This window comes from Quercus robur, chromosome 9, assembly GCF_932294415.1.
Source record: "Quercus robur chromosome 9, dhQueRobu3.1, whole genome shotgun sequence".
Taxonomy (NCBI): domain Eukaryota; kingdom Viridiplantae; phylum Streptophyta; class Magnoliopsida; order Fagales; family Fagaceae; genus Quercus; species Quercus robur.
In genome coordinates, this window is record NC_065542.1 from 31,092,198 (window position 1) to 31,107,996 (window position 15,799).

Genomic DNA, 15,799 nt, shown 5'->3' on the forward strand with positions numbered 1-15,799 from the left:
GGGAATCTGGACGACTTTGGCTTCTAGGTCTCCCACCCTTGTCTTTACTTCGCCAAGGTACCTTTTCATCTTTTCGCCCTTGCAATCGTAGTCTCCGTTTATTTGGTTAGTGATGACCTGTGAGTCGCAGTAGATGACTACCCTGGCAGCTCCTGCTGCTTTGGCAAGGTCAAGTCCTGCTATCAGAGCCTCATACTCTGATTCATTGTTGGTGGCAGGGAAGTCGAAACGGACCATACATTCGATGGTGTCTCCCTCGGGCGATAGCAGCACGATGCCGGCCCCTGCGGCTTGTCTGTTGGACGATCCGTCCGTATATATGCTCCATTGAGGGGACTCTGCTGCCCCCTCATCTTCCCCATGGGTGAACTCAGCTATAAAGTCGGCGACGATCTGTCCCTTGATGGCGGTCCGCGGGCGATATTGAATGTCAAATTCGCTTAGTTCTATGGCCCAGAGTGCTAATCGTCCCGCCGTCTCAGGGCTGCTCATCGCCCGTCGCAAGGGCTTGTCCGTTAGGACGTTTATAGTATGAGCTTGGAAGTATGGCTTGAGCTTACGGGCTGCCGTAATCAATGTGAAGGCAAGTTTCTCCATGGGCGGGTATCTCTCTTCGGCACCGTGAAGCGCTCGGCTTGCGTAGTACACGGGTTTCTGCACCTTCTCTTCCTCTCTGACCAAGGCCGCGCTAACGGCTGCGGGGGAGACGGCTAGATAGAGGAAAAGTTCCTCTCCTGGCTGCGACGGGCTTAGCAGTGGTGGGGAGGAGAGGTAAGCCTTCAATCTTTCGAACGCTTGTTGGCACTCGTCAGTCCACTCGAAGGATTTCTTCAATGTTCGGAAGAAGGGCAAGCACTTGTCCGTCGCCCTTGACACGAACCTATTCAGTGCCGCTATCTTTCCATTGAGGCTTTGCACCTCCTTCACATTTCTTGGTGGTGCCATATCCATAATGGCCCGGATCTTGTCCGGGTTTGCCTCGATCCCTCTTTGAGACACCATGAATCCCAAGAATTTTCCTGCCGTCACTCCAAAGGCACATTTCCCCGGATTGAGTTTCATGTTGTAAGAGCGAAGGGTGTCGAATGTTTCTTTGAGATCTCCTAGATGATCTTCCTCCCTTCGGCTTTTGACTAGCATGTCGTCTACGTAGACCTGGACATTCCTCCCAATTTGTTGTGCGAACATTTTGTTCATGAGCCTTTGGTATGTTGCGCCCGCGTTCTTCAGGCCGAAGGGCATGACCTTGTAGCAGAATAGGCCTTGGCTGGTCACGAACGACGTTTTCTCCTGGTCGGCTTCGTGCATCCGGATTTGGTTGTATCCTGAGAAAGCGTCCATGAAGCTCAGCAACTGATGTCGGGCCGTAGAGTCTACTAGGACATCGACCCTGGGAAGGGGGTAGCTGTCCTTGGGGCAGGCCTTGTTAAGGTCGGTGAAGTCCACACACATTCGCCATTTTCCGCTCGCTTTCTTCACCATCACTACATTTGCTAACCAGTCGGGATAGTACACTTCCCTGATGAAGTTTGCATCCCGTAGCTTTCTGACTTCCTCTGCTATGGCTCGGTCCCGCTCCGGGGCAAACACCCTCTTCTTTTGTCTGACGGGTGAAAAGGCGGGCGACACATTCAGCTTATGCACCATGACTGAAGGATCTATTCCTGGCATATCTTCATGACCCCATGCGAATACGTCTTGATTTTGCCTAAGGAATGTTATGAGCTCTTGACGGGTCGTGGTGTTAGCGAGTGTTCCAATTCTGGTCGTTCGGCCAGGATCGGAACTGTCAAGGGGTATTTCTTCTAGCTTCTCAACCGGCTCCGTTACCGTCCGGTGCTCTTCTATACTTAAAGTCTGAACCTGATCCTCCATTTCCACCATGGCTATGTAACATTCGCGCGCGGCCATCTGATTCCCGCGCAACTCCCCTACTCCGTAGTCAGTTGGGAACTTAATCATCAGGTGGTAGGTGGAGGTTACTGCCTTCCACGAGTTGAGCGTGGGTCGCTCGAGGATAGCGTTGTAGGCTGATGAGCAATCAACAACCAAGAATGTCACGTCCCTGGCTATCTGTTGGGGGTAATCACCTACAACTACGGATAAGGTGACTGCGCCCAGTGGGAATACTCGGCTCCCGCCGAAGCCGACAAGCGGGGCATTTGTTGGGATCAGTCGCCCCCTGTCGATCCTCATCTGCTGGAACGCGGTGTAGAATAAGATATCTGCTGAACTGCCGTTGTCGACGAGCACCCGGTGCATATTGTAATCTCCTACACGCAAGCTGACGACGAGTGCGTCGTCATGTGGATGGTGAAGGCGTCGTGCGTCTTCTTCTGAGAATCCGATCACGGGACCTTCTCTTCTTGCTATCTTCGGCACGGCTCCCGTCAGTTGAACATTCTGTATCAGCCGGAGATAGGTCTTACGGGCCTTCTTGGATGACCCGGCAGCGGTTATCCCTCCTACGATCATCCTTATATCCCCAATTGGGGGCCTTGGTCGCTCATTGTCCCGTCGGGGGTGCTGGTCTTGTGCGGGGGGATCCGCCCTCTCCTTGCTAACGAATCTCTGCAGCTTTCCTTGTCTAATAAGGGCTTCAATCTGCTGCTTGAGGTCATAGCAATCTGCTGTGTCGTGGCCGTGGTCGCGGTGGAATCGGTAGTACTTATCTCGTGAACGTTTGTTGGGGTCACTCTTCAGCTTCCCTGGGAACGTCAGCGATTCCTCGTCCTTGATCTGCATAAGGACTTGATCTATCGAGGCTGTCAGCGGAGTGAAGCTTGTGAACCTTCCCCCCAGGGGCTTAGGGCGTCTTTCGTCCCTTCGGTCCGCGGTTCTTGCCTTCTTTCGGCTTTGGTCCTGCCGACCGTCTTCCTGCCGTTCTCTTTTTCTAGGCCTCTCTTCCCGAGCTAAGAGTGCATCTTCAGCATTCATATACTTTGTGGCACGATAAAGTACTTCTGACATGGTTTTTGGGTCGTTTTTGTATATGGAAAACAAAAACTTGCCCTTCTTCAAACCATTTGTAAATGCCGCGACAAGTATCTTGTCGTCCGCTTCGTCGATTGAGAGCGCCTCTTTATTGAAACGGGAGATGTAGGCTCTTAGAGTTTCGTCTTCTCGCTGCTTCATACTCATCAAGCAAGCCGTAGACTTCTTGTACCGATGGCCTCCAATAAAGTGTGCGGTAAACTGAGCGCTGAGTTCCTTGAAGGTGGTGATGGAGTTTAGGGTCAGTCGACTGAACCAAATTCTTGCCGCGCCCTTTAGCGTTGTAGGGAAGGCCCTACACATGATGGCGTCCGCTACTCCTTGAAGGTGCATTAGGGTTTTGAAGGTCTCCAGGTGGTCCAGTGGGTCTTTGACCCCGTCATAACTGTCTATCTGCGGCATGCGGAACTTGCTCGGCAACGGGTAGGAGTTGACGGTAGTGGCGAACGGTGAGTCCGTTCGGTTGACAAGGTCGTCAAGGTCGCTCGATACTCGTCCCTTGAGAGCATTCATCATAACCTCCATTTGTTCCTTCATGGCTTGCATCTCCGCGAGAACGAGGGGCGGAGTGGTTTCCGCGAGGGAGGGGATGCTCGTGTTCTGTCGTTCAGGTTTGCTCGGGGCGTTGCTGGCCTGGGGTCCTTCCTGGTTTCTCCTGTCAGCGCTGGTTCCTTCCTGCTCTGCTCCTTGGTTATTGGGAGCTGCATTCTTCTGTCTCAGTTGCTCTTCTAGGTCGTGATTTTGCTTTGTGAGGCGCTCCACGGCGGCGGCGAGCGTTCTCACTTGTCTTTCAAGCGCGGTTGTAGGAGTTTCTTCTTCCTGAATGTCGTTGTTGGTCGCCATTGAGCGAGTGAGTACCATGTAACTCTCTTGTCTTGAAAGCAAGAACGTGCTCAAGCGAATTCCCACAGACGGCGCCAACTGATGATACCGAAAACAATACCACCAATGAGTCACACGTTCCTCGTACGATCACTAATGGCACCTGCACAACGAAAACGAATAACCTAGCGGGGAGTACCGGCCAAGTACCCTCCGAAGGTCAAATTAGATTTATTCTCGCTGCTCTAGAGTGCTAGAGAGGGTAAATTACGCGTACCTTGGTTTGTGAGGGTGCTTGGGTTTTTATAGTAGAGAGGGCTGACCCTCTTTTCCTTGGAGTAGAAGTCTTTTCCTTGTAGGAGTCTCCTTGGGCGTATTTTACGGGATTCTTTCCATATAGGAGTCTTTAGGTTCCATGAAACGTGGGGAGCAAGTTATTTACTTATACGTGCAAAATGGAAACTTCATAGACTGACGCCGTCAGTTTATGTTATCCCGTCAGTCTATGCTTACTCCGTAAGCTTCAGGAAGTTCGGCCCTATGTGGAGTTCTTTTGCCTTACATCACCGTCAGCCTAGAAGGTATGCTGACGGCAAGACCATCTCGTCATCCTTGTTAAGTCTGCATCTTCACCCTTACCAGGTCTGCACCGTCGCCTTTGTCAGGTACGTGCCGTCACCCTTGTCAGGCACGTGCCGTCACCCTTGCCAGTGTTTTTATCCTCATCAGGTGTCTTTTAAGATGTCTGGAGATAGTAAGAAATATATATGTTTTGTGAGATATGGTATTTTAAGATAAATTAGAAACATATATGCGGGAAGTATGTATGGGTGGTTTGTGAGGAATGTATTTGTAAAATATATGGAAGTATGAGATAGATAATATGAAGATTAAATGTAGTAAAAGCTGCTGTTGGAGTTGTTTTTTGTGTTATGACATTGGTTATGTTGCTTTCTAAGAAGTGAGGTATTACAAGAGAAATAGAGAAAGAGATGGAGATGTGTTTATGAGCAGCAAAATGATGATATTTCAGAATAATGGAGTGTGGGAAAGATGGGTAATGGATAATGGTGTGTTGCAATGTGTGTGTTGTGTTGTTATCTATGAAGAGAGATTTTGTAAGAGAGATAGAGAAGTATGAAAATGTGTATGTGGCAGCAAAATGAATGAAGTTTCAGAATAAGGGGGTGAGAGAGGGATGGATGGTGTCCACTCCCTTTAGTGTGTAGCTTGGTCCTCTTTATATAGAGCCAAGTAAGTAACTAGATTAAAATTAGTTGAAGGGAATTTCAGCAAATAAGGAAAAGTCTTTGAAAAAGTAAGTGGTTTCATTAGTGGGTTTTTGTTTTTTAGCCAAAAGAAGAAAATTTGAGACTTTAATGCTATTGGAGCTACTGTTACAGCTGTCAGTCACAACTATTACAGCTGGATGATGTCATCTGAATGACATCTTTTGCTGGAGGAAAATATTTGGTATTAAATTCATGGTTTGGCTAAAAATGGTGAGATAATTTTTATGGGATCCTTCTATTTCTGGTACTACAGCTGGAGGCTAAGGATCTTAGCTTAAAATGGTAGGATTTCTTTTATGGGATCCTTACTTCTTTGGGTATGACAGCAAGCTTCTGGGATTGGGCATTAATAGGCAAGTGATGTCATTTTAGGACATGTGTCAACCTGCTAGAGCTACTGCAGCTTCTGCTGGAGTTGTTGCAGTTTCTATAGAAGTTGTTATTGCTTCTACTGGAGCCGCTGTTGGTATTTTTGGCTAAGTTTCATCTTTTGGAAAATTATATGTTTAGTCCATATATAATTTTGGTAACTAATAGACTAGTTGGTTGATATTTGATGAAATTTTAGAGATTTAATTATGGTCTTTTTGTATTTTAATTAAATCTTGGAGAGTAAGGAGAGCATTTAATGCTAGCTATGAGATATTAATATATATTTAGCCATGTGCTTGGAATTGATTTAGATGATAATAATATAATTTATATGAAATACTATAATTACATATTTAAACTTATATTATATGATGAACGTTAATTTTTATGTAAAGAGCATCGAGAGTTTTATCATTTTAAGTATTATGTGATATGAGAGGCTTACCAAATGTTACCTATTGCATACTGACCTATCAAAGTTCAGGGAATTGGGGAAGACATGCCAAGCAACATGCTTTCCTTTATCAACTTTGAACCACTTGAGCTTTATTGAACATACTTCTTGGCCCTCCAAACCATGACTCCCAAAATTCCCCAGATGAGACTCATGAGCTTGGATTATGAGCCGAAAAATGAAATGTTGTGCCATGAGCTCGAACTATGGGCTTTGATGAGGTTATATCGCCATGAGTTTTGGACCATGGGCTTAGGTGTCATTTTGTGAATATGGACTCTTTTGGGCTTTAAAAGAGATTTTCCCAAAATCCATGATAGTGTTGTCGTGGTGCGGGTCACCAATGAAATGAAGCCATGTGGTGTGAAAAATTTGTCCTCAAAAATTTGTTTGAAATTATGTGTGGGAACTAGTTTCAAGACCCGAAGGAGTCCATGTAATTGGCACTAAATGGATCTTTAAAAACAAGTTTGATGAGAATGGAACAGTCATTAGAAATAAATTAAGACTTGTTGCACAAGGATACATTCAAGCGAAAGAAGTTGACTTTGATGAGAAATTTGCACTTGTAGCTAGACTTGAGTCTATCCGGATACTTTTAGCCATTGCTTGTCACTTGAATTTCAAGTTGTATCAAATGGATGTCAATAGTGCTTTCTTGAATGGGATATTGCAAGAAGAAAGTGTATGTAGAGTAGCCCAAAGGATTTGAGGATCCTTATAGGCTTGATGATGTCTACAAACTGAAAAGGGCATTGTATGGTCTTAAACAAGCTCCTCGAGCTTGGTATGATAGATTGACCTCTTATCTCACAGGGAATGGATTCAAGAAAGGAAATCCTGATACTACTCTCTTCATTCGGGAGGATAAGAATCATTTTGTTGTAGCTCAAGTTTATGTTGATGATATTGTTTTTAGTTCTACTAATGATTTTCTTGCTAAATCTTTTGTAGATGAAATGAAGAAGATGTTTGAGATAAGCATGGTAGGTGAAGTTACCTACTTCTTGGGACTGCAAATAAAGTAAATGGACGCAGGAATATACATCAACCAACCAAAATATGCTAGAAACCTTGTTAACAGATTTGGACTCGAAAAGGCTACACATGCTAGAACACCACTGGCTACCAATACAAAACTAGGGAATGATCCAACAGGTCAGTCTGTTGACATCACATTATATAGAAGTATGATTGGTAGTTTGTTGTATTTGACTGCTAGTCGACCTGATATAGCTTTCAGTGTTGGTGTATGTGCTAGATTTCAATCTAATCCAAAAGAATCACATCTTAATGCTGTAAAGAGAATAATCAAATATGTTAGCAGTACTTGTGATTTTGGACTGTTTTATAGTAAAGAGTCAAATGTTTTTCTTGCTGGGTATTCTGATGTGGATTGGACTGGTAATGTTGATGATAGGAAAAGCACCATTGGAGGGTGTTTTTAAGTGGGAACCAATCTTGTTGCTTGGATGAGCAAAACGCAAAATTCTATCTCTTTGTTAATTGTAGAAGCAGAACATATTGCAGCTGGAAGTTGTTGTTCACAACTTCTTTGGATGAAGAAGCTTTTAAGTGATTATGGTCTATCACAGGAAACTATGGTTGTCTACTATGATAATTCTAGTGCTATTGATATCTCTAAGACTCCAGTACAACATTCTAGGACTAAACACATAGAGATTGGATATCACTTTATTAGGGATCTTGTTGAAAGAAAGGTTATTACTCTTGAGTACATTCCTGCTGAGCGTTAGAATGCAAACATCTTTACTAAACCACTTGATAGAAGTGAGTTTGAGTCTCTTTGTCAAGTGATTGGTGTGATCACATGTCCCTAGTCACCTATGAGTTTCATGGTCCTTGTGTTAATTCTTTCTATCTCTTGTGACCAAAATTGTTTTTCTTTAGGTTTGCATTTGCATAACATTCATACATTGCATTCTAGGTTTGTTTTTGTGTTTTTCAATTTTTTTTTTAAAAGAAAAAAAAAAGTTTTGTATTATACATCTTCAAGATGTGTAATTGAGGTTGGCCTATAAATTTACATTTCATGACTGTGTACCTTGTTTAGCTTTGATGAGTTTTATTTTTCTGCATTTTGCTAGTTTATGCTATATAGTGCTTATATTGTGTTAGTTGTTTATGGTTTTTAATCACATGCTCTTAATTTTGAAGTCACATTTTTTTGATTGTAAGGAATAAAAAATTCTAGGAGAAAGACATAAATAATCATCTCATCACTGTTACTCACCAATCATGGACACCTATGTGCAAATTATAAAAGCCGTGCTTGGTAAGGTGTAGCACTTGCACAGCAAAATTCTTAAGGTGTTATTGTACATTAGTTAAAAGAAGAAAAAAACAAAATGAAAAATAAAGAAAAATATGCTTCAAAAGAAAAAGAAAAAGCAAAAATAAAAAAAAATAAAAATATATGCATGGTTGCAAGTGTGTTTTCTAGGAGATGTAGGAGTTATATGATGTAACTGTTTAGGTAATAGTCACTTTCAAACTTATGTGATGAATAATGTAGAAAGTGTGTTTATTCTCTACTTACATATCACCTTGTGAGTATCTCATACACTTACTAGTTGCACACACTGCAAGTAAAACTTTGTTAAATTTGGTACATGTGATTGTGTGTTAAGTTTTGTGGCCTTCCAAAATTAAACTTCTTGATGTGTTTAATGCATTTTAGGGAGTGAGGAAAGAAAATTTTGAGGAAATTTGATAAAGTTTGAAATTTTCTTTGAAAATTTTGGTTTTGAAAATCATTTGAAGTCATGAACATAAATGTCATATCATAAAAACAGCTTTTCAAATGATTCTGCAGAAAAAATTTTCTAGAATTTTTCAAAATTTCTGTTTCTTTATAATTCGACCGATCGAGTCTATTTTTTGACCGATCGAAATGTGAAGAAGAAAAACAAGTTTTTAATTTAAAGTCTCAGGTTCCTTCGATTCTTTCCCGATTCCTTTCGATTAGTTGAGCCTATTTTCAAGTGAAATTCGATTCCTATCCGATTCCTTTTGACCGATTGGATTTCGATTTTTAAAAACAAATAGGAATCAGATCTGACTTTTTCAAAAGCTTTTTGTCTATCTCTTCAATTCCTCTCTCGATCCCTTCTCTCTAATTTTCTTTTTTTTTTTGGTCGTTTTCTTGGTCAAATATTCAAAGGTTTTGTTCATACACTTATGGTAAGACTCTTTTGACCTTCCTTTTTCATCAAATTACATCTTATCATGCATTTTTTTTAGGGATTTTTGCTTTAAAAAAAATTGGGGTTTTTGATGTTTATGGCATTTTTTTTAATCAAAACTGAACCATGGGTTTTTCATAATGCGTCATTTAAACATGATTCCCATACGTTAATTTCATAATTTTCATGATTTATAAAAATTTTGAAATTAGAGTTCTTAAGTTCTTGAGAGATTTGGGGATTTTGTTAAATTGGGAAAAATTGAGTGAAGTTGACTTCTGTTATTGTTAGATTGAGTGATTATAACTTGTTTTATACTTGTTATGTTATTCAATTGATCAATATAAGGATTTTTTAAAATTAGGTTCTCAAAATTAGGGATTTTCTATAATTCTTAATTTTCTTGGTCAATTTTCAAGACTGTGATAAAATTGAGCTATTTGGGAGCATTACAGCATGCATCATGAGAATTTAAATGTCATGCATCATATAGTTTTTCAAAATTGCATGTTATCTTGTCTCTAACCCTTCTTAATTCCGTTTGCCCTTTGTTTTGTTTTTTTTTTTTTTTTTTTTTTTTTTTTTTTTTTTTTTTTTTTGTTTCTGTTCTTAGTTATGGCTCCTAAGGTTGGGAGGAAGTTCAAAACTGGAGCAAATAGGAACCCTAGGTCTTCCTCTTTTGGTTCAGCCCATTTTGATAGTGTTAGGTTTCTCACTGATAAGGGTGAAGATACTTATGAGACCTTGACTAAGTATAGGTCTATCTGGGGTGAGAGGGATATAGTTTTGAGTGAGCTAGACCCTTCCATTCGTAGGAACTTCATGTTTAGGAACTAGGTTTCCTTGTGTGAGGTGTCTGATCTTCCTCCTGCAGCTTTGATTAGAGAGTTTTACTCTAACCTCTCTGTGTATTTTGGGGCCACAGGTGGTCATTACTTGACTTCCTGGATTAGAGGTCATGAGTTTACCATAAATAAGCAAACAGTGTCTGAAGCTTTAGGAGTGCCTATAGTTCGTAAACCCACATACCCATACACTGAGTTTCCTGCTGTTGATGACATCATGTCACTTCTTTGTGGTCGTCCTGTTTCTTGGGGTTTTGAACCAAGAATCAATTCTTGTGAATTCACTGAGCTTAATTCTTTGTATTTAAGGATTACTTGTCATAACATCTATCCCATTTCACATGTTCATATTGTTCCTATAGAGAGATGTGTTTTTCTTTATGCTTTTGTCATTGATGGTTTCATGTGTTTTCCTTCCATGTTTATCCAAACCATTGTTGATATCTCTAGGAGTAAGAGTAAGAGTCAAAAATTGTTCTTCCCTATGTTTATTTTTAGGATTTTGAGATTTTTAGGGTTATTTGAGTTTCCTCCTTTAGAGTTTGTACATATCACTGCTCCTATAGGAGCCATCTATCTTAGACAACGACAAGCACAGATGAAGAGTGCTGAGCCAAGCATTGGGACGTCCAAGAGATCACGAGGAGAAGCTTCTACTATAGCTCCTGCCTCTAGTGCTATGCCTACTGCTGATGAGACATTTGTGGATCCGATTGTTGCTGTGGATCCTACTAGTGGTGCTGATGAGGTTGATCCTACTGTTGCCTCTCCTTTCTCACTCCGTGCCATGATGCAGTCTTTCCTGACTACATAGGCGGCTCATGGACAACTTCTTGATGAGTTGTTAACGGAGGTTGCTTCCTTGAGAGTAGATTTTATGGAGTATAGGAGCACTTTTCCACCTCCTCCGCCCTTTGAGGACTGATTTTACCTTTGGAAATTCGTAACAAAAAGAGGGAATAGTTTTTAGGACTTTTTGTATGTAGGGGGAGTAGACTTATTGTATTTACAGGGAGCTTGATATTTTTTTTTGCTTGATGTATTTTTTTTCTTTGGTTTTGGTGTTTATATTTCTATTGTTTATATCTATTTTGGGTTTATGTTCTTGATTCACAAACATTGATGTGCTTATTGGTTATCATATTTGTTGATGATGAGGTTATTCATTATTGGTGTGTTCATTGTCTCTTTATATGTTTTGTGAATTAAAGTTCAGATTTATTTGATTATGGTATTTGTATTTTCCACACATGCGTTTTTTTTTTTTTTTTTTTTTTTTTTTTTTTTTTTTTCAGTGTTTCAGAAATTTACAAGTTAATTTTTTCAACAGCTACTATCTATACTAGCAACTAATAGTTAGTAGTTGTGTGAGGATTGTATTAGGGCAATAACTTGTATGTGTGTTTTGTCACGGATTGCCAAATGGAGAGATTGTTAGGTTCTAAAGATTTAGGTTTAAATGTTTAGAATCATGTTCTTAGTGTGTTGGCAAACCAAGAACAAAACTTGTCTAGTCCATGTATTAGGCAATGCTTAAAAGTGGTTGTTTCAAGATTCAAGTTCAGCTGATTGCAAAAAAAGAAGAAGAAATTTTCTGTCAAGCTTGACCGATCGAGAATTAGGCTTGACTGATAGAAAATCGCAGGCATAGTTTTTCTGCAGAATTTTTAAACAGGCCCAAGCCCGCGAAAACGTTTAGGGTTTCATCTAAACTTCTCTACATATAAAAGAGAAACCCTAGCCACGTTTTGAAGATGTTGAAAAGACTTGTGTGTTATTCTTTGTGAGATCTGAGAGGTTTTATACTTTCTAACCACACAAGAATCTACCAGAGCAAACACTATTATTAAGCGTTTGGTAGAACATAATTGCTGCATTAAGATCATTACTGATGGTGATTTGAATCCTTTGAGTAGGATCTCAAATTCACAAGCAAGGCGGCTTGTGTTGGTGCAAATCCAATAAGAGAAGGAGTCCGTGGATTCGGAGCTTGTATGTGGTCGTGTTAGTAAGTTACTACTAGAGGTAGCAATAGATTTATGGTTAAATCTAATTGTAAAAACTTCAATTCTCTTATAGTGGATGTATTTACCCTGAGGATAGCTAGGTTAAATTCTCTCTAGATTTTTATCTTAAAACGATTCATTTCATCGGTTTTCCTAAGTTATCATATCGTAATATTATTTACTTTTCCACATCTTTGCATAATATGATTTATTTGTGTTTAACCTAGATCTGAAAATTAATCTAAATAATCAGTTGGTTAATAAATTAGGTTAAACAATCTGGTTTAAGGGGTCTAAACGAACAAAGAAAAAACAAAAGAAAGAAATAGTAAAATACAGAAGTAGGCAGGTAACATAACCATAATTGATAGCCACTAGCTCCTTCACCTTATTGGCCAGGTCAAAATACTGCAACTAGACTGAATAATACAACCAAAAACAACTCTCTGATTTTCAACTCAATGGATACACATTGCCTGCAGAATACCCAAAATCAACATAGCGATATAGCGACATAGCAATATCTCCTTGGTCAGAGTGGACTAGATCATAATCATTATACTTTTCTTATTGTAGATTATGCACCCATATACGACACTATATATAAAAGATACGGCTAGACATCAACTGGTTCAGAAGATAGGAGCCATTTAGTGAAGTTTTGGAGGGTAGCTTCATCAGCTCTGTAGTGTTTCTGTGTGAATTGGAGCAAATCTGACCATGTGAAATCTGGGTACTTTCTTGTCCCATCAAGACGTACAAGATCTTCAGGGGGTCTCACAACCTTGTCTTCTCGTGGGCACAGAAAGAATGCCAACGATCTTCTCTCATTGTAACTGTTAACCACTGCCCTATGGAGGCAACTCTTGTATCTCCCATTCGATAATGCCTGCGCATCCAACAAAAACCAATAGTTGCTGCCACATCTCAACCATGATAATACATATATAAGTCCAAAAATATGCATATATGTGTGAGGTGCCTGTTTGTTGGCACATTAAAAGAAAGAATCTATCCCATGATGGTTTTGCAATTATTGTAACCTTATTAAAACCCAAATCCACTGTGGAAACGTACCCGATAGCCACATCGTTTGTGATATTTAAATATGATCATATATGGTCCTAAAGAGCTTAAAAATTGTTTGAAATTAGTCACTCAATTAAATTTATCCCAACTACTTGAAGTTGACTAATGAATGATAGCATGCCACTTGTCCTAAGATCCAAACTAATGAGCATGAATCATGATAGCACATTAGCACCAATCTGAAAGTACAATTTAGAATCTTGGATCCTTTCTATTGGATTAATTGCATCAGCCTTCACAGAGTGTTATCTCTCATCTATTTATAATAAAAGTTATTTTAGGGTTATACCCAGAATTTTTAGGAGGGGAAATATATTTTCAATCATGCGTAGTTTGCTACAGTTTCGTTTATTTATTTATTGAAATTCAGTTTCGTTTATTACTATTTGATTTTAGAAAGTCAATAAAATAAAATATCTTCTTATACAAAAGTCAACAAATATAAAGATATCCTCTAGTACGATAAGGCAGTAAAATAAATATTGAAGTATCTTTGCACTATTTTTAGAGAGGGGGAAAACAATAGTGGAAAGCTTAAAATAGAAATTTTCTTGTGGCCCACCAAACAATAGTCATAACATTATTGGATCACCTAACAATACTTGCAACATTATTGTCAGGATTCTCTCCTTTTGCATTTGTCATTAAGAAATATCATTTTCATGATAAATAAATTGTTTTTTTAAAAATAAAAAAATTATATATATATTTATATATATATTCATTTTAAGTGGAATAGAAGAATTGAAATCTTAAACATCTCATTTGAAAATACTAAAAATTAAATATAATATTAAATCATATAAAATTAGTCATCATCCCTCATTTTAAATGACATAATATCATCTACACTTTTAAATAAATAAAAATTAAATATTTCTCCAGAAATGAATCTTAAAAATAAGTAGTTATATCATAATTAATAGTATTACATAGGTAACAAAGAAAATAGAAAAGCTTTTATTCACTCTCAAAACCTACCATGAAGGTATCACCGATGTTAATGACCAGTGCATCATGACAAGGTCGAACAGTCTGCCATTTGTCGTTAGCAAATACTTCAAGACCTCCAACTTGGTCCTGATGAAGTATGGTTAGGGAAGTCGGGTCGCAATGTGGTCCAGTGCCAATGGCAAGGGCTGGCTGTTGGCAAATCGGGTAGTAGTTACATCTCATTATGGAGCTACTATCTTCAAAAAATTGTTTATAATGCAATGGATGAAGTCCCAAGCTGATTGCCAATAGTTCTAAGATTGCAAGTGATAAGTCCTTCATTGCTTCACAATATTTTTGGTATACCATTCTGCAAAGAAACAAAGCTTATGAATTATTAGTATTTGAACCAAAATCCATAAATAATACATGTTGCATGGTTAAATAAGTCTTGTCGTAAGTCTTGTAGTTCAATTTATACTTTATAACATTTTTAACTAAGATAAATAAATAAATAAGTCCTACCCTGTTTGTTCAAAATCCTTCCCTAGGGTGGATTTAAAGAAATCTACCACAACGGGGTCTGAGTCATTCTCATGAAAGCCGAAGGATAGTGTTTCCTTCCAAGGCAATTTTGATGAAAAACGATCAGAATGAGCACCAGAATAGCCCCACATATGACCAGGAATTCTCTTAGCCCTAAGCTTCATGCTAATAGGAAGCTTAAAAAACTGATCCATATGATCATGTGCAGTCTTGATGAGACAAGGGTCAACCCCATGGTTGGTTACTTGGAAGAAACCATGGCTCAAGCAAGCTGCCCTAATGAGCATTGCAGCGCGCTCTGTTGCCACCAAATCACCCTTAAGGAAACCCTCAAGATCAATTATGGGCGCTTTAAGCTCTTGCTGAGCTTCCACTAGGTCCCCTTTTGGCCAAATGAAATTCATGGGTACGTAGGGTTGTTTCTGAAGAAATGATGGGAGCAAAAAAGAATCGCCAGGGTCTTTCTGATCTTCTCGCTCTACAAGAGGGGAAAGGAGAAGGGTAGAGGGACATGAATCCATTGGGAATATAGAAGGATACAAATGGATACAAGTGCTTGTTGGTGTTGTAAGCCACTACACTACACTACGTTTATATAGAGCTCAGTAGGGAAGAAATAAACCGAAATGGACAAAACAAACTAACTTTATTATATATAAAAAGATTGATACTGTGGTGAAAAAGTTTAAGGTCTTTCATTGTGGGGCCGTGCCGCTAGTGCGGCCATGAATAGAACGCTGGACTGTTGTGAAAAGTGAAGGGCTACATATTCAAATAAAAGCATGCATGAAAATGATTCCCATACTAGAAATTCTTAAACATGTTCAGCTAGCCCTGCAACATGCCATCATAAAAACCTTCGAAAATAAACCTACAACTGACAATAAGTCTAACCCTTATAAATTCCAAGAGTGATACTAGGCATCCTGTTACATAATCCTTATAATTTTATGTCAATGTCAAAATAATAATTAAGATATTTTGGGTTTAAATTACTACTAAGGTAACTTTAAACAATGTTACATTATTTAATATTTTTTTATTGATTGCAAAGTTTGACATGTCCATTATTTTATTACATTATTTTCATATACTCTCCATACTTGCAAATTTTTAATCAAAAATCAATAATTATGTCATCAATTAAATATGTAAAGTTTAAGTTTTTACTTTTTATAGTTTAAAATTATGTATCAAAGATAGGTTTATGGATTAAATACTAAATAAAGTTTAATATGTA

General features: G+C 39.0%; 1 protein-coding gene across 1 annotated transcript; it reads right to left on the reverse strand.

The window, feature by feature from the left end:
• Positions 1 to 12,333: 12,333 nt before the first annotated feature.
• LOC126700567 (gibberellin 20 oxidase 2-like) lies at positions 12,334 to 15,200 on the reverse strand. The gene is made up of 3 exons (XM_050398763.1): positions 14,539 to 15,200; positions 14,062 to 14,383; positions 12,334 to 12,880 (listed from the first exon to the last, which is right to left on the reverse strand). Exons 1-3 carry the CDS (start codon positions 15,078 to 15,080, stop codon positions 12,608 to 12,610), a joined length of 1,137 nt encoding a protein of 378 aa, XP_050254720.1. The 5' UTR covers positions 15,081 to 15,200; the 3' UTR covers positions 12,334 to 12,607.
• Between the last annotated feature and the right edge of the window lie 599 nt (positions 15,201 to 15,799).

Excerpts from the sequence above, each read along its gene's own strand:
- LOC126700567 (XM_050398763.1), bottom strand. The coding sequence starts at position 15,080 with ATGGATTCATGTCCCTCTACCCTTCTCCTTTCCCCTCTTGTAGAGCGA. Across the intron at positions 14,384-14,538 it reads AAGGATTTTGAACAAACAGG|AATGGTATACCAAAAATATT; the intron begins GTAGGACTTATT and ends GTTTCTTTGCAG. Across the intron at positions 12,881-14,061 it reads ACATCGGTGATACCTTCATG|GCATTATCGAATGGGAGATA; the intron begins GTAGGTTTTGAG and ends TTGGATGCGCAG.